The sequence below is a fragment of the Naegleria gruberi genome (assembly GCF_000004985.1).
Source record: "Naegleria gruberi genomic scaffold NAEGRscaffold_31, whole genome shotgun sequence".
NCBI classification, from domain to species: Eukaryota; Heterolobosea; class Eutetramitea; order Acrasida; family Naegleriidae; genus Naegleria; species Naegleria gruberi.
In genome coordinates, this window is record NW_003163296.1 from 85980 (window position 1) to 103688 (window position 17709).

A 17709-nucleotide genomic window follows, 5' to 3' on the forward strand; every position below is an offset into this window, starting at 1 on the left:
CTAAAGAATATGAAAAGGCTGAAACATGTCTATTGAATATCATAATAGCATTAGAAAAATTAGAGTCTAAACTAATTCTAAATTATTTTTATTTATTATTAGGACATGTTTTGAGGATAAACTTCAAGCTAGATTCGTGTGCTTGTTATTTTAGAAAATTAGTGAATAGTCTGCCTTTCGATAAAACAAATAATACAATACTTTATTCTGCCATTTATATGTGGTTAGGCGAGGTAATGGAATCAATGGATTTGGATGTGTGGGCTGTAGAATCATATCTTAAATGTAGCAAATATTTTTCTGATCATCCAAATATGAACCATCCCTTTGTAACGATTTCATTTGTTTTTATCAAGTTGGCAGAGCTTTTCTTTAAGGATTATAAGGAGAATGGAAATAATATACATCTTGCAAAAATTTTCTATCACAAAGCCTTTATTGGATTTGAGAAGAATAACCTACTTCAAAATAAGACATTTATAGAACTGTCTCCATATACAATCAATTATAACAAAGCGAGTATAGCAATACGTTTGGGTTGTATTATTTATTTGGAAAAAGATTTTGAAAAGAGTTTAGACTTTTTCCTAAAAGCTGAGGAATGCCTGCTTAAAATCAGATTTGAGTAAGTTATTGAAATTTAACTCGATACTAATTTTGGATCTAGTCAATCTCAAAGAAAAAGTGATGGATCAGCTCTAAATATTTTACAATCTCTACATAGAAAAATAGCAATCAATTATTGTAGATTGGGCCTTTTTCAAAATGCCTCACGATATGTCATGTATAGAATTATTGTGGATAATAGTAAGATTTCAGACACAACAGACTACCAGAAGCAATTAAATCTCATACTGGAAGAAAAAGAAAGAGAGAAACAGGAACGAAAAACTCATGCCAAACATGTGATAGCTCAGGAACATCCAATATGTTTCCTATCTCTTTCTCTTATATCATTTCACAAAAAGTCTATTATAGAATTATGTAAATACTGTGAACTAATTTTCAAAACAAGTGAACTCGACAAGGAAGTTTATCTCCCACTCCTTACCTTCCAAAAACTTGTTTCCTTATTAATCTCTTCACAGCAATTAGAACTAGCCCAAATAATCTGTTCCAAATATCTCATCTCTGCCAAATCATACGCACTCGGATATTACATTCTCTTTCTACTTTCCATTAAAAACCAAGACAACAATTCAATCATTGGATGTTGGAAGAAGTTTAATGAAACCTATGTAAGCAACAAGCCATTTGAACCAATGAGTGTCTACTGGCCATTCATCTTGTCCTCAACTTTAAGATTTCCACTGCCAAAACTGTAAATTATCCTCTTTCCTTTGAACAAAGAACTCAAGTAACGGTTCAAAATGAAAATCTCCTAATCATCTTCTTATAAAATTAATAATAATATTATTGTTTTTTATTGGATGATCATGATGAAACACATGCTTATCTAACTTGTCTTTTGTATTCCTTCTATCACTGGAGAATGGTGATGAAAGGAATTAGGAAAACAACATCATCACAAAAAATATGCCACAAGATAATCCTTTTGAAATTCCAGCGACATCATCGTCTGATGTTGGATTAACGAGAGACTCTACATTCATGAACCAACAAGATCCATCACCATCAACAACAACAACAACAACAAATTTACTTTTATCCAAGACTCCATCATCTCTAAAAACTAAAAAAGTTAAATCAAGACAATTAGGTTTATCTATAACAGCACCATCTTCAGATCAATATCCAGAAGAAGATCCTGCAGGAATGGGAGATGAAATTCCATCCTTCCTACTTGATGAACAATCTGCTGCCATTGTACAACCTGGTAAAGTTATTAGTACTATCGGAACACTTCCAACATCATCTTCAAGTCCAATTCCTGTTAGACTTTTGTCTAATTTGAGTTTGAATGACAAGAGACCTTCCTCGAGCGTTTCTTCTCCTTCATCATCTATAGCCGATAATTTTAATAATATTGCTAATAATACAACAACAAGTGTACAAGTAACACCACTTCGTATGTCTAGGAAAGGTACATCTGACGTAAAAAAGAAGAAAGGTCCTATGTTGAAATTGGAAGTACCAGTTAAAACAAAATTAGCAAACGAGTTTACAGTGTAAGTATATAGTTATTTCAATCAAGTTAGTTTTACATTTTTGTAATTATTATTCAGATCACATAGCGGTACCTGGAAAGCAGAGGATATTTTGATTGGAAGAGGAGGATTGATTTCTGAAAAATTGGATTCTGCAACTACAACACCAAGTTCGAGTGAAAATCTATCAGTATCAGAACTTCATAGTGCCAATAGCAGTTCATCAATAACACCACTGTCAGGAACTAGTGAAGCCTTTTCTCCAATTGGAGAAGTGACCAGAGGTTCAAAGAAAATTGCCTACGAGGATTTGAAGATTTATAAAACAAAATTGGGAGAAGGTGCAAGTGGAAAAGTATATAGAGCACATTTGAAAAACGACAAGACTCAACAATTTGCACTCAAAGTTATTGATATTTATGCTGAAAATGTAACACCAAAACAAATTTTATCGGAAATCAAGTCACTTTGTGACTCTGTACAGTGTGATAATATTGTTAAATTTTATGAAGCCTATCACAGAGAAGGATCTATCCGTATTTTGATGGAATATATGAATTGTGGAGCTCTTGATGACATTTATAGAACTACTGGTAGCATTCCAGAAGATGTATTAAGTGAAATTTCTTTCCAAATTCTCAAAGCTCTCGCCTATCTAGCTGAAAAAGGTGTTATTCACAGAGATATCAAACCAGCTAATGTATTGTTAAATAAGAATGGTGTGACTAAACTCACCGATTTTGGCATGTCAAATCAAAACTTGAAATCCAAAGACTTTAAGACTTTCCAAGGAACTTTTTACTACATGTCTCCTGAGAGATTGAAGGGATTAACACATAGTGTTGACAGTGATATTTGGAGTGTTGGTGTTTTAATAGCAGAATGTGCAATAGGAGGACTTCCATTTACCAAAGGTGCTGAAGTATCAGTTTGGACATTATTGAAACACGTACAATCCAATCCAGAGGTTGTGACAATCAAACCTGGTGAGGTTTCTGATGAATTCTTTGATTTTATTCACAAATGTATGGAAGAGGAACCAATCAATAGACCTTCTGCCAAACAATTATTGAACCATCCATACATTAAAAAGTACATCAAAGATCAAGATAATTTCAAACCAGTAAGAACTGCTAAATGGTTGAAAGAAGTTTACCTTCCAAAAAAGAAAGAGAAAGAAGAACAGAAAAACTTGGATTTCAATACCTTGTCAGACATTGTAACAAATTCTTTCCAGCTAAAGCAATAAAACACTTTATTGACCTTTCTTTTCTTTGAGTGCAACACATGCCTTTGCAAACTGAACACACGTTCTTTCCATCCAAGAAGGAAGAGCTTTGTAAGGTGCCATACCATCTAACCAAGCAACGTGACCACCTCTTTTGGTTGTAGCTAAAATAGTGTTAGAATTTTTAGCAAAGTTAGAGTAAGGAATTACACCCTTACATGATATTGGATCGTCTAAAGAAGACAAGAAAAGTATAGGAACTTTAACATGAGCTACATCATCAGAGCAGCTGCATTGTTGGTAAAATCCAGATAACGAATCACCGCCAAGCAACACTTTAGAGACAGCATCATCAAATTCCATTGTTGAGCTAACTCGTTTAACTTGGTCAATTTTTACAGGAGTATTTTCATAGAGATGTTCGTGAGCAAGAATCAATTCCTTTCTCTTCTTTGTAAATACCTTGTCATAAATTAAATTATTAATAAATTCAGTCCTGAGTCTTTCAGATGATCTTCCCAATTCGAATGGATTTGAAACTGCAATAGCAAAATCAATTGGTGTATCTGAGCCAACTTCTCCCAAATATTTAGTCATGATATTTGAACCCAAACTAAAACCACACCCAATCATGGCCTTTGATTTTGGATATTTTGATTTGATGTGACGAAGAACTATTCCCATATCCTCAGTTGTGAGTCCAAATATTGGTGTATTGAGACCAGTTTGGGCACCTCTGTAATTAACAACCACAGCTCTCATACAGGCATCCCTAACAGCATTTGAGACAAAATGTTTAATTTCAATTTCCTTGCTTCCACCACAAACTCCAGCAAAAACAATCATAATTGGTGATTCATCTGTAATTTCATTTTCCTTGTGTTGTTCCTCAATTGGACGATTATCATGAACCCAGTCAAGAATAATTCTTCCACCACAACTAAAAGTAAAATCTTCCGAATCATATGAAAACCAATTAATATCAGGTCTAAAAGCAACGTTGAAAATTGTTTGTAAATGTTCATTTGTTAAATAGGGTGTTGGACAAAATTCACTCCTCAAATTGTATGTATGTTTTACTAAATATTCAATATCCGAATTATTACTATCATAATATAATTTAACCTTTTCACAAATAAAGTACTTGTAATAGACCCAATAACACAATAGGCCAACTCCAACCCAAACCAGAAACATTTTTTAATTTTGTTATTTATATATTGCTGTGATAATGATGATGATGACTTGTTTTTGAAACACACAGTTTATCTTCTATGGAATGTTGAGTTAAAAAAGTTGATGTTTTTTTTGTTTTGTGGAAAATGGGTTTTCTTTCCATGAAAAGTTAGCTGTTTGAAAGTTTAAAGAACGAAATTGGCGGGTAAGGATTGAGGGGAACATGTCCGAATACAAATTCCCTTCTTTCTCATTCACCACCAGTTAATTTCCTTTCCACTTTGGCAATTAGATTATGACAACTTCTTGAGTTCTAAACTACTTATATACCATTTATTGGGTTGTCACTGTTATTCTTAAACCCTAGTTATTTGATTGTTTAACTCACGGGCTGCAAATAATGAAAGAAATCAATTTATTGCTATTGGAATGAAGACCTCTCGTTGAGTTTTGAGATATCTTCCAATCGAAAAGACAAGCGAGTCCAACATTAGAGCAATTTATTCTAAATTGAAAATTTCTAAAAATTGTTTCTATCCTAATTTGTATTTGCATAGAAATACTTCAAAAGAAATGCAATTTTTGATAACGACAATGTAATAATTAGCAGAGCCATTAGATAAGGTACTTTATAGAAGGGAATATTCAAACTATTCGCAGCCATTATTGAGCGGAATTAATCAGACACTGATAGAGAGTTTACAATGATAATCCTGGTGAAGGATCGTCATCATGTGCTCCGTCCTTGCTTGTCGGAGTTGGTTCACCACCATATTAAAAAAAAATAAATTCATCCTCCAGAGAGAGATATTGGGAAGATACTTATTTTCTGTTGATCAAAGGTTTTTCAAAGAGGTCTTTTCAAATTTTGGATTATTTGTTATCATCATCATCATATATTAAATTTTAAAAATTGCTTTTAAAAGTTTCATAGCAATTATCAAGAGCTCCTAAAACTTACGCTATATAATTGCTACTAACGAATTAATTATTACACCAATGTGTATGAAATGGGAAAAGATATGCACAAAATTAATCAAGAAAAAGAAGGATCCATTAATGTTATTGGCCAAAATGTAAATAACAACACTTCTGTGTTTCAATCATCGGATGAATCTTCAGCAGCTTTCATCAACTCTGACCCACTCTTAGAAGTTAATACATTAAACTCACAAATAGATGAATCACACCATCCTCACCAAGCTTCCTTTGAAGCAATGCCTTTTTGGAAAGACTTTGTTGCAGGTAATGTAGGAGGAATGTGTGGTATCCTTGCTGGACATCCTTTTGATACGCTGAAAGGTAAGTATTTATCAAAATATTATTATTCATCAAAATAGTTCGTATTCAAACACAACCACACAAATATAACGGAACAATATTTAGTACATTGTATAGAATAATGAAAAACGAAGGTATTAATGGTCTTTATAAAGGACTGTCATCCCCTTTACTAGGAGTTGGAATATTAAATTCTATTATTTTCGGAGTTTACGGAAACACAATGAGAGCTTTGGATGATTATCGTGGAAGAAATAGAGGTGTTATTACAAGTGATTACCTTTATTATGGCGATGTTTTTATGGCTGGTTCACTTGCTGGTCTTGTGAATACACCAATTTGTAGCCCTCTTGAATTGATAAAAACAAGATTGCAAATTCAAGATCAAGCTAAATCTGACCTTACTCATAGAGCTTACAGTGGACCAACTGATTGCTTTATGAAAACATGGAGATCTGGAGGAATTAGAGGTATATTTAAAGGTTTAAATAGTACAATGGTTAGAGATGTACCAAGTTATGGTGCATACTTTGTAATGTATGAATATCTGAAAGAATTATATGGTGAAAGTCCATTAGCTCTATTTTTAAGTGGTGGTTTTGCAGGAATAGGATGTTGGTACCTTTCATATTGGTCTGATGCTATAAAGTCACGTATCCAAGCATTACCAGATCCTCCACATCCAGGTCACGATAAATACAAGGGATTTATTGACTGTTGTGTGAAGAGTTATAAGGCTGAAGGATATATGGTATTTTTCAGAGGTTTAAATTCATCTATTGTAAGAGCTTTTCCTCTTAATGCTGTAACATTTTTAGCTTATGAAACAACTATGAAAATTTTGTAAGAAATGTAGCAATATTTTGTAACGTAGTATTGTAATATATACCAAGTAGTATCAATTTAATTAAATAATTGTTTAGATTATAATTTAACTTGAATCATTGATTTTCTTTTCCAAGATATCCAAGTAACAACATCATCACAATCTATCTAAAAGTAAAATAATATTATTTTTAAAATTAAATTAAAAAAATGTCCTTTATTCTTCATCATCCTTCGACATTGGTGATCGACTCTGCCATCAGAGATTGGGTCTTATTGCCAATTGTCGCTTTTATTTTGTTATTTAGTATTTTGAGACATTATGCATCAATATATTTCAAGAGTAACAAGGAACCACCAGTTGATAAATTTACTCATTTCCAAACTTTAACAAAAGGACAAATACTTGGACGTAATTTTAACTTTATTCCTCTTCAATCCTTCTTGACAAGGAAGGCCTTTTTCAATAGAGAAAAGGATGGCGAGTTTCGGAAAAAGATTGAAAATAATCCTTTGACCGCCATGGCTGATCCTAATAATATGACTGAAATGATGAAGAACAATGTTCAAACCATGGTTCCTAACTTGGTCATGTTTGGTTGGATTTATTTCTTCTATGCTGGATTTGTTATTGCTAAATTCCCATTCCCTCTTTCTGATCGTTTCCGAGCAATGGTTCAAAGAGGTATTGAACTTCAAAGTCTTGAAACTTCCTATGTTACCAGTGCTTCCATGTACTTTTTGATTTTATTTGGTGTGAAGGGTGTTCTTTCATTGTTGTTAGGTGAAAATGTTGCTGATGAAGCTCAATTAATGGCCAATTCAAATCCACTTACTATGGGACAAATGGGAGCAACTCCAGGAGCAAATCCAATGTTAATGGTTGATTTTGGTAAAGCTTTTGAAAGTGAAAAGGATAATTTGGAACTCATTCAACATACACATGAGCCGCTCAATGAATCAGAATCTGCATTGTTAGCAAAATGGAAGACTCAATAACATTTTTAAATATTTATTTTAATTTACTTTAAAAGGCAGTGGAAAATTGTCTCACTTCCTTATTTGCTTAAAAAAGTGCCTACTATCTTTAATGTTGATATTGAAATCTCTCGAATCTCGTAGCCATTCATGTTGATATCTTACATTATATCGTGTAATCTCAATTGTTACATTAATTGTGTTCTTATCCATTCCTCAATCACTTTCGCAACAAACCACGGAAAAAAAATTTGTTGGTACATCTCTCCTTGTCACATTGATTTGTTAGTGAAGAGAAGGTAAATATTAAAAAAGGATCTTTGTAGGACATTACATTGAAAAACCCTCTCTATCATTGTTGCGCATCCATTGGTCAATAGGAAAATCAACAATAAAAAAATAGAGATGATTGCAGCATCAAACAAGCCATCATCATCTGGTGACCACCAACAAAATACAACAGTGCCAAAAGAAGATGCTGCCTTGAACACTAATAAGAAGGAAAATGTTGATCAACCATCATCGGAATCAACAAATAATGCAATTGATAAGAAATTTAGTAAAAATGTTGATGATTCTGATTCAGATCTTTCATCAGGCAGTGATAACAAGGATCCAACAACAAGATTTAATATTTTAAGGTCTACAAGTCTCAGAAAAGCCTATAAAAATTTAAAACAACAAGAAAGAGAAGAGTTTGATTTGGTTCAATCAGATGCCAGTCAATCCGAAAGTGAAAATTATATTCCATCAAAAAAGACATATGGCAATGGTGTATCACTTTTGAAAACACCTAAAATTCCAACTACTGTTGCAACCCCTACGAAGCATAGTGAGACTGTCAGTCAAACCAATAGACTAGTTTGCATAACTAGACCTTCTATTCTGGCTAGAGACTCGGATAAACTTAATTCGTATAGAGGTTTCTTGAATTTGGCCATCATCATACTTGTTGGTATGTTTCTAATATTATTATTATATTTTGTTAAACAATTTAATAGTGAGTCACTTACGTTTAATGTTAATTAATTTCAACAAGTATGGTATCTTGTTGAATACCCATGAATATGTAGCTGCTTTCTTGAAAGATCCATCAAATGGATGGGAAGTCATTCTCATGTTTGCATCTTTGATTATTTGGATTGTTTTGGCTTTTGCAGTTGAAAAAGTTATTGCAATTTATATTAGAAACAAGTTCAGTCAATTGTTAACAAAGAAAGATCATCAAGTAAGCAAGAGAAAAGCTTTATGGAGTCATATTTTGAAGAATGCAAGCTTTTTCTCATTCTGTTGTTACTTTGTGTTGGACACTACATTATTGGGAGCCACTATATCATTTGTATGGCTTTTTAATCCACATCCAGTTGCTGGTATGATGTTATTGACCTTGGGAACTATTGTATTCTTAAAGATGACATCATATGGTGTGGTAAATGACCATTTGAGAGAAAGAATGTGGGAAAGAAAGGCACAAAAATTGAAAACAATTGACACTGTTGCCACTGCTACTGGAATTTCTTGGTACAAACAATATCCAGACAATATTTCACTCTATGATATTTTCTATTTTATGTTTACACCAACACTTGTCTATGAAGAATGCTTCCCTAGAACCAAGTCTATTAGATTCAAGGTTCTTTTATTTGATTGCTTGGAACTTTTGGCTTGCTCCTTCATTTTAATCTTCTTAGTTGAACAATACGTTATGCCTCTTGTTGAACACTCAGTTGAGCCAATGAGAGAAAAGGACATGTTACGTTTATTCGAAAGACTCCTCAAATTGACAGTTCCTAATATTGTTATTTGGATTGTTGGATTTTATATTGTTTTCCATTTAGCTTTGAATATTGTAGGTGAGATCCTATGTTTTGGAGACAGATTATTTTATCTTGATTGGTGGAATTGTACAGATCTATCCTATTTCTGGAGAACATGGAATTTACCAGTTCACAAATGGATGGTATTGCACATTTACCTTCCACTTGTAAATAATGGTGTTAGTGCATCTATTGCCAGCTTTTGTGTATTCTTTGTGAGTGCTATATTCCATGAACTTATCATTTCAGTACCTTTCCATAAGGTTTATGGTTTGGCATTTATGGCAATGATGGTACAAATGCCATTGTCATTCGTAACAAAGAAATACTTGAGAGGAAAACAAATTGGTAATGTAGTATTTTGGATGAGTTTTATGATTGGTCATAGTAACACTCTCATTTTCATTTACAATGATATGCACTCAGCAGCAAATAATTAAAGTCTTTATTAAGAAATGTTAAATAATCTTACAAATTCATCGTATGATATTAAACCATCCTTATTAGTATCTACAAGGTTAAATAATTGTCGAATCTCGTTATCTTCCATGACAATGCCTATACCCAACTTTGATGAGACAGACTTGAATTCATTCACAGACAAGAAACCATCCTTATTCAAGTCAAACATGTCAAACACTCCTCTCATATCCTCAGCACTTGCTTGGTCAGAAAATTGAATTGGTGTTTCATTACCTCCCTTCTTGATTGGAGGTAGCTTATCGGAATTAAGTCGTGAACCATTTGTTGGTGATTTACTTCTTGAAATTGGTAGGGGAGATGTTGGACTTGTTGGCACAAGGTTCTTTTTTGAAGAAAATAGGCCTTTGAAGGATAAGGTGCTAGATTGTTGCGAAGAAGGTTTACTTGCAGCCTCTTCTGCAAGGGAATGTCTTCTTGAGGTTGATGGTGGGAATTCAGGGGCAAGGGAATTTCGTTTTGTAGACAAAGGGTAGTATGATGGTGATACCACACTCTTTCTTCTTGTAGGTAAGGTTTTCATAGTATCCATTGTTGGTGCTTTCATTATTGTACAGAATTCATCAAAAGATATTACACCCTTCTTGTGTGTTTGTATTTCAGACATGATATCATCCATATCATTCATTGTGACTTCATGACCCAGAGCGCGTAATGTATTTAATAATTCGTCTTTTCCTATGTATCCATCTCCATCCTTATCAAAAAGACGAAATGTTTGATGAAAAAGAATCCTTTCTGTGTTGAGGAGTAGAAGCAGTTTATAAATAATCATGATCAAAAATGCTTACCCTCAGAGGAAATGTCAGAGGTTGTTAGTGAAGGTGTAATAAATCTTATTGGCGTGTTGTTAGGAGATCTTTTCATTTTTTTTTCTTTTTATTCAGAAAGACACTATGAACCGGCGTTAAGGTAGTAATATAGGAAATTGGCTTTGAAAAAGTAAATAGGTTCGCACTTTTGATCAAATAATGAAGAGATATACTTCAATTGTTAATTTATTTACAAACAATTCATTTACTGCGTGCTGCCGAGAAGGGCAACACCTCTCAACTTCCACTTTGATTTATCTTCCAAACAATTAAGTTCAACATTGAAGATAAAGGTCAAGTCACTACGATTCTTATTTCTATACACTGGGCATGTGTAAGAGTTCTTCTTCTTTTCTTTTTCCTTATTCTTATCATTAGCAGCAGCAACATTTGAATCCTTAGCAAAGGCAGAAATGTGAATAACAGGTAATTTGCAAGTGAGGATTTTTGGTAGAGATTCAGTGAGTCTTGCTGAAGCCTTATCCCAACCAGCACCTTCCAAAGATAAACCATGGATGTAAACACCTTCACTTGGAGGTTCAATTACATCTTTTTCTTCCATCTTGGTAACTTCAGTCTTGAGTACGACATCATCAAGAGCCCAACCTCTGGCTCTAGCTACTTCTTGTTGTACAGCTGTCAAGAAACCTTGTGGATTGTAGAATCCTGTTAATTTGAATGAGTTTGGTCTTCCTTCAGTGAGCCACTTGAATAATTGGTCATGTCTGGTATCAAGTTCATTGAACCACAAACCAATAGTTTGGGACTCCCAAGAGAATTTCTTCCAAATATCTGGAACTCTACCATCGTAAATATTATTCAAAATATCAGATAAACCAGCACTCATGATGATAGCACCATCAATGGCCAGCTTTAAATTGGTAAGATCGGCTCTTACCATACCAATAAGCTTTTGCAATCTATCAATTTCTTGACTAAGGAAAACGTTCAATGAATTTCTATCAAAACCACCTTGCTTCTTAATTTCAGAATCAACCATATCACGTTTGAAATCTGGTGGAAGTCCCTTCAAAAATTCATCAGCCTTCTTGAAAACGTTATCTTCTCTTGTTTCTCCGGCGCCACCAGCACTTTCCTTTGGTTGAACATCGAGGATTGTTGACAATACTGACTTTGATTCATCAGTTCTGTAGTTAATATCAGCATTAGGGTGCAAGCCAAATACTTCAGGGTTATCAATTTGAGGAATTTGCTTTTCAATAAATTCGACAAATTGTTCCTTATCTACTTCAGTGATAACTTTTTCAGCACTAACGAAAGGAATTGTGTAACCATCATAAAATTTAAATTCAACCTTTGCAACATCAGGAGATAACCACTTTTCACCATAGGTCTTGAATAGTTGTCTGTCTCTTTCGTCAGTAATCTTACCACCATAGTGTACATCGCAAATCATGTATCTAATAGTTGGCCAACTGATGGATCCCTTCTTGATATCATCACCTATTGAAGCAAAGTGATTTTGCATGAACATTAAGGAAGCACTCAAGTCAGCAAAGTTGAATTCATAAGGAATATTCCATCCCAAGTAACCAAACTTCTTTCTTTCAGAAACAACAGAGCTCAAGAAACACATTGTGTAAATGAGTGGTTTCCATTCTGGTCTCTTTGATGCATCTAACATATCTTGTGTGACCCATTCAAAGGCGTTCTTCATACCTGCCTTCACACCAACATCGCCTTCAAGAGTAAGCTTAATAGATGTTTGAAGTAAGCCAATTGGGAATTTTGGATGAGGTTCGCTAGTAACCCAAATTCTAAAGTCTGGATGTATATTTTCAGCATTCTTAATCATATCTTCAATAAGACTGATAAATTTCAAACCCAAGTGACAGTTTTGTAATAATACCCAACTACCAGTGGAGAAACCAGTTTGAATATATTCTGTAGCTCTTGGTTCCTGCCCTTGACCCATAGAAATGGCTAACACATCCTTCTTGTGGTGTCTGGCCAAGCCTTCAATTGCTGAAGTTGGATCAGAACCAGGACTCAACAAACAAACAAATGGCGTCTTGTTATCACTTTCCTTCCAGACGTTATCCAAGTTGATAGGTACAACGTCTAAGTACTTTTGGCCAAGTGCTGATCTAATATATTGCATAGCAGCAAGGATGGTTCTGTCTTCTCTCAATGAACGAATAAGTAACAATTTTTCAAAATCTGTCAGGTTACTATATTCTGGGACCTTTGTTTCTTCAGGCTTTTCTTCGTCATAGAACTTCTTCCATAACTTGTCATTCTTGTGCATTTTTTCTGGCAATTGTTTGAATGTTTCAATAGAGAACAAGCTCATTACATTCAACCAGTTAACATCAGGTAACCAGTCAACCTTTTGTCTAACTTTAGACAAGTCAAGCAAAGAACCTCCTCTTAATAGAGTACTGAATTGTTCAAAGTCTAATTTTCCTTCTCTTAATTGAATCTTACAAGTGAGCAATAGTAAGAATAAGAACTTGTGTCTCTTGAAAAGACCTCTGCTTGTGTATCTGTAAATAATGAAGGTACATGATTCCTTAATATTAATAATTCTTTGAGAGGCAACAGGAGCAGGAGCTGCAGTCTTAATACCTCTATCAAAGAGAATCAAGAATTGATTCAATGAAGTTTGGTACATAGGATTGACCAATGACATTTCAACAATCAAGAAATAGAGAACAGAACCTCTGATAGCAACATCTTCATATTCCATTCTAGCCTTATTGATTCTTTCCTCAGTATCTTTTGCATTTACAAGCTTTTCCTTAATTTCAGCTGCTTGCTTCTTTGTTTGGGCTAATACAGCAATCAATACTTCATCTTCAATAAGAGACTTGTCTGATTCTTCAGAAAGTTTTGACAACAATTGGGCTTCAAGATCAGCCATGACTTGTTGGTTACCGTTAATATCTTCCAAAATCTTTTCTCTTTGTTCTTCCAGTTCAGCCTTTTCTTGTTGGATAACATAACCCAAAAGCTGTTGTTCCAACCCTTTCATGGTAACTGTAAAGTCAATAATGTTGCACTTAGCAAACAACTCAGGAGTAAAGTTAGGATTGGCAATCTTTGTTGTCAAGAACAACTTGAATCCATCATCGTAATCAATAGCCTTATCTTGAATGATGATTTGCTTTTGTTTACCAGTCATAACGAATGACTTTTCCAATAGAGGATCAAGCATAGGATCAATTTCTTCTTCCACATTTTCAATGATAAGTGGACGACCATTTGAAATGGCATCTTCAAGTTGATTACGGAAGTACTTGTCAGTCAATCTAACAATTAAGAGACCTTGTTTTTCAAACTTCTTCTTCAACCAGGCTAAACCTTGTCCTTGAGGATCAACCAACAAAGCCCACTTAGAGGACTTTGTCAACATGATAGCATTTTGAATTGAGTGGGAGTCAGTTGGTAAGCCTTCAAGATTCCATGCACCTATTTGAGCTTCAGTAGTCAACAAATCTACAATCTTATCCTTCTTTTCATTTTTATCTTCTTCTGTTACAGGAATATCTTTTTCTTTACAATCAGCATAGAAACATTTGGAGAGCAAAATCTTACGGAATTCACTGTTAAAAGGTCCACAGTAAGAAATAAAAGCACAAGCGAGTGCAACATCACCAGTTAACTTTCTCAATCTATCAGAGAATTGTTTGGATTGAATACCCCATCTTTCACTTTCTCCGCCAAGAGATGAAATAAGACTGGTTGCTTGTTCCATGAACTTTCTTGTCTTTTCAGCATCTTCTTCGAGAAGTTCCTTTTTTCTTGTTTCTTCTTCGAAAACTCTTTGCTTTTCTTCAAATTCAGCGATGACCTTATTCAATTCTTCCATCTTCTTATTCAGTTGTGCAGTAGCGATAGCAAGAGTTTCTTCAGCTTCTCTAAGTCTTTCTCTCTTTGGTCTAACTTCCTTTTCTACGTTGTGATATTCAGCCATAGCACGAACCCAAGTACACAAATTTGAAGCAGCTGAACTTGATGATTTGATGATATCATATGTAAAGAATGAGTAATTAATATAAGGCATCAACAATTCTACAGTTTCATCTGTAATTTCATCTTGCTTAAATTGTTGGATACCTTTCAAGAAACCAGCGTCAGCAGTCATCTTTTGAGCGTTAGAATATGAGTCTTCAATTATGGCACCCAATTTTTCGTCATTAATAATTTTAACATCATTGATTGGGAATTGTCTCAAGATGAGAACACCATCAAATACGGTTTTAATGGCTTGAGCAGGAACTGTATAGGCCTTGACAGTTTGAATGTCTTTTGGTTGAATTGAAGCAACAGCCTTTTCAGCTCTTTCCAGGGCTGGTTTAGCTTTTTCTAAATCTGCTAAAGCTTCCTTCTTTTGAATTTCAACCAAGTTATGCTCCTTTTCAATAATATCCTTTTCTTTTTCTACTTCAGTCTTCTTAGCCAATGTCTTGGTCTTGCTTTCGGAAACTTCTTTCATGATCTCTTCAGCTTTGAGTTTGGCTTCATCCAATTTCTTTTCCTTAATCTTCAACTCAATTTGAAGCTTTTCAACATCTTCCTTTGCTTCATGAAGTTTAGAGAGACCCATAGCAACGTTCTTAGCTTCTTTATCAATTTCAGCATACTTAGCTCTGTATACGTCCTTATACAACTGTATAAATGATAGGTAAGACTTTGGAGTTGTGTGGACTGCTCTTCTGAATCTTTGGAAGTATTCAGAGGCGACTTCATTAATCTTATTGTGTACTGCAGCCATGTGTTTAATCAAACTCTTCTTGACTTCAGGTGTACAATGAATTTCATAATCATCCAAGAATTTCTTGGCAACACTTGTCAAAGCTTCCTCTGGCCATGGGAAGAACCAATTTACAGAACATCCACTGATAAGAGCAGGGAACTTCAAAGCTCTGCTTCTGAACTTCTCACTAACTGGTGAGAAGCACAATACAATATGCAAATTATCTCTAACTCTGTTGATAAAGAATCTGTACAAATTATCATAAGTATCATTTCTTCCAATAGTAGTTGGGTATAAACGTTTAGCAACCATTCTCAAATCGTTAATGATAGAATCAATTTCTTCTTTCATGAATAGACCAGAGACTTCTCCTGAAGATAAGATACTATTAATATATTCAAGGAAAGTTTCATCTTTGATTTCGTTATCTGTGAAAATGAAACTGACTGGTTTTCCTTGCAAACCAGCAAGCTTGAACATTTCTCTTAAATCTTCGAAGAAGTTGTTAGCGTTATAAGTCTTGTGAAGAACAATTTGCTTGATTTCATAGCCTGCAATAAATGAAGAAAGTCTTGTTAATGATTGTTTTCCTGAACCACCAACACCGACTAATAAAGCATTACCTCTTGGCATACTCAGAATTCTTGAAATACGAACCAAGTGTTTGAGAGCCATGTCGAAGAGAACCAAGTCCAATTTTTTAATATGCTTTCTTTCACCATTGTAATTCTTCATGAATCCTTCAACTCTTTGTCTGAGAGATTCAATTGACTCAATAGGTTCATAAATCTTTGGAGCTTCTTCAACTACTTCATCAGTGTCCTCATCAACAATAGGATCTCTCAAGAAATTGACAAAGTAATAATTATCAACCTTAGCTAATTCTCTGCCAAAGTACTTTTCAGCTGTCTTAACAATGGAATCATCAAACCAAATCTTGTCTTTGACATCATTCAATCTGTCTGAGAAAACTCTACCACATTCGTGTTTCCACAATCCCATCAAAATTTGTGGAGTTTTAACAACATCTGAAGGACAGTTCATTAAACCTTGATAGACTCTTGATAAATCTCTCAAGTTGAAAATGTAGTGGAACTTCTTTGGAGTTGGAAGCATCTTATCTTGAGTCATTCTCCAGAATTCAATAGTAGCTGGAGTAATGCTTGATGCAAGCTTTACCATTTCATCAGAGAATCTTGTAGTATTATATCTACCTCTGATGACAGAACCGAAGATTTGGTCAATAGATGCTACAGTAGGAAGTGTAATATTCAAAATAGAGAAGTGTCTCTTCAATCTTTCAGGAATATCATTCTTACCACCACCTGGATGGGACATGGCAGCAATAAATTGCAAATCTTCAATATGAATAAATTCACCAATCTTAGTTAAACTGTAGAATCCCTTTTCTTCTACAAGTTGTCTTACAATTTCGTTTGTAACTTGATCTCCCCAAGCATTGATTTCTGGCATGTTAATATCGTCAACAAAGACTACCATCTTCTTGTTTTGAGGTGGTCCGTAAACTCTGAATCTCTTTTCAATATTGTCTTGAATAGTGAATTGGAAGATGTTGTGTGTTGTTGCAGAAGAAAAGTTAATCTTCTTATACATCATTGTTTCAGGGTCCAAATTGTACAAGTAGTTTTCAATTGTAACAGTCTTTGCTGTACCAGAACCACCTGTGAACAAGATATCCCTCTTTTGTTTAGCCAAGAGTTCAATGATATAGGTTGTTCTTACAGAATCTGAAGTAGGAACGTACAAGGTACTGAATTCAAGAACATCATTTTCAGGATAATTCCAAGCAGGAATAACAGCCTTCCAATTCTTCCACTTCTTAGATGCAGGATCAACGAAAAAGTCATAAATATTTTCATCTTCACCCATATCAGTTGGGAAAATGGTTGCCTTGGATTTGATATAATCACTGAATTGTTTTCTCGCCTTTGATTCCAACAAACCACCAATAGACCAAGCAAAGGAATACCAGAAAAGCATTTCAATATGTTGCTTGTCTAATTTGATTTCTCCCTTATTAGAGTGTTCTTGAATCAACTGTGTAATAATACTGAAACAGGTCATAACTTGATTGACTCTAACAACATTCATCACAGACTTAAGCTCTTTCTTAATATAATCAACACCATTGTCAATATGAGTTGTAAATAATGTTCTGACAATAGTTGTTTCTTCTTCCTTGAACGGAGCGACTGGTACAGAGTCACCAGTTGAAATAGTTTCATTAACTCTTCCTGCGTATCCTTTCAATCTTGATTCTAAA

At 34.2% G+C, this 17709-nt stretch overlaps 6 protein-coding genes across 6 annotated transcripts; 4 read left to right on the plus strand and 2 right to left on the minus strand.

Annotated features, from left to right (window-relative positions):
* Window positions 1-1536: 1536 nt before the first annotated feature.
* Window positions 1537-3357, plus strand: NAEGRDRAFT_58346 (map kinase; the record flags this gene model as incomplete). Its single annotated transcript, XM_002675806.1, has 2 exons — window positions 1537-2129; window positions 2187-3357. 2 exons carry the CDS (start codon window positions 1537-1539, stop codon window positions 3355-3357), a joined length of 1764 nt encoding a protein of 587 aa, XP_002675852.1.
* Window positions 3358-3363: 6 nt separating this feature from the next.
* On the minus strand, window positions 3364-4533 carry NAEGRDRAFT_68848 (uncharacterized protein; the record flags this gene model as incomplete). The annotated part of the gene is made up of 1 exon (XM_002675884.1): window positions 3364-4533. The coding sequence occupies one exon, from the start codon at window positions 4531-4533 to the stop codon at window positions 3364-3366; it is 1170 nt and encodes a 389-aa protein (XP_002675930.1).
* Window positions 4534-5534: 1001 nt separating this feature from the next.
* On the plus strand, window positions 5535-6721 carry NAEGRDRAFT_80130 (mitochondrial carrier protein; the record flags this gene model as incomplete). Its single annotated transcript, XM_002675807.1, has 2 exons — window positions 5535-5814; window positions 5853-6721. The coding sequence occupies 2 exons, from the start codon at window positions 5535-5537 to the stop codon at window positions 6638-6640; spliced, it is 1068 nt and encodes a 355-aa protein (XP_002675853.1). The 3' UTR covers window positions 6641-6721.
* Window positions 6722-6828: 107 nt separating this feature from the next.
* On the plus strand, window positions 6829-7617 carry NAEGRDRAFT_68850 (uncharacterized protein; the record flags this gene model as incomplete). Its single annotated transcript, XM_002675808.1, has 1 exon — window positions 6829-7617. One exon carries the CDS (start codon window positions 6829-6831, stop codon window positions 7615-7617), a length of 789 nt encoding a protein of 262 aa, XP_002675854.1.
* A 384-nt stretch (window positions 7618-8001) lies between these two features.
* On the plus strand, window positions 8002-9873 carry NAEGRDRAFT_80131 (uncharacterized protein; the record flags this gene model as incomplete). Its single annotated transcript, XM_002675809.1, has 2 exons — window positions 8002-8551; window positions 8598-9873. The coding sequence occupies 2 exons, from the start codon at window positions 8002-8004 to the stop codon at window positions 9851-9853; spliced, it is 1806 nt and encodes a 601-aa protein (XP_002675855.1). The 3' UTR covers window positions 9854-9873.
* NAEGRDRAFT_34466 (uncharacterized protein) lies at window positions 9862-10668 on the minus strand (the record flags this gene model as incomplete). The annotated part of the gene is made up of 2 exons (XM_002675885.1): window positions 9862-10052; window positions 10389-10668. The coding sequence occupies 2 exons, from the start codon at window positions 10666-10668 to the stop codon at window positions 9862-9864; spliced, it is 471 nt and encodes a 156-aa protein (XP_002675931.1).
* Between the last annotated feature and the right edge of the window lie 7041 nt (window positions 10669-17709).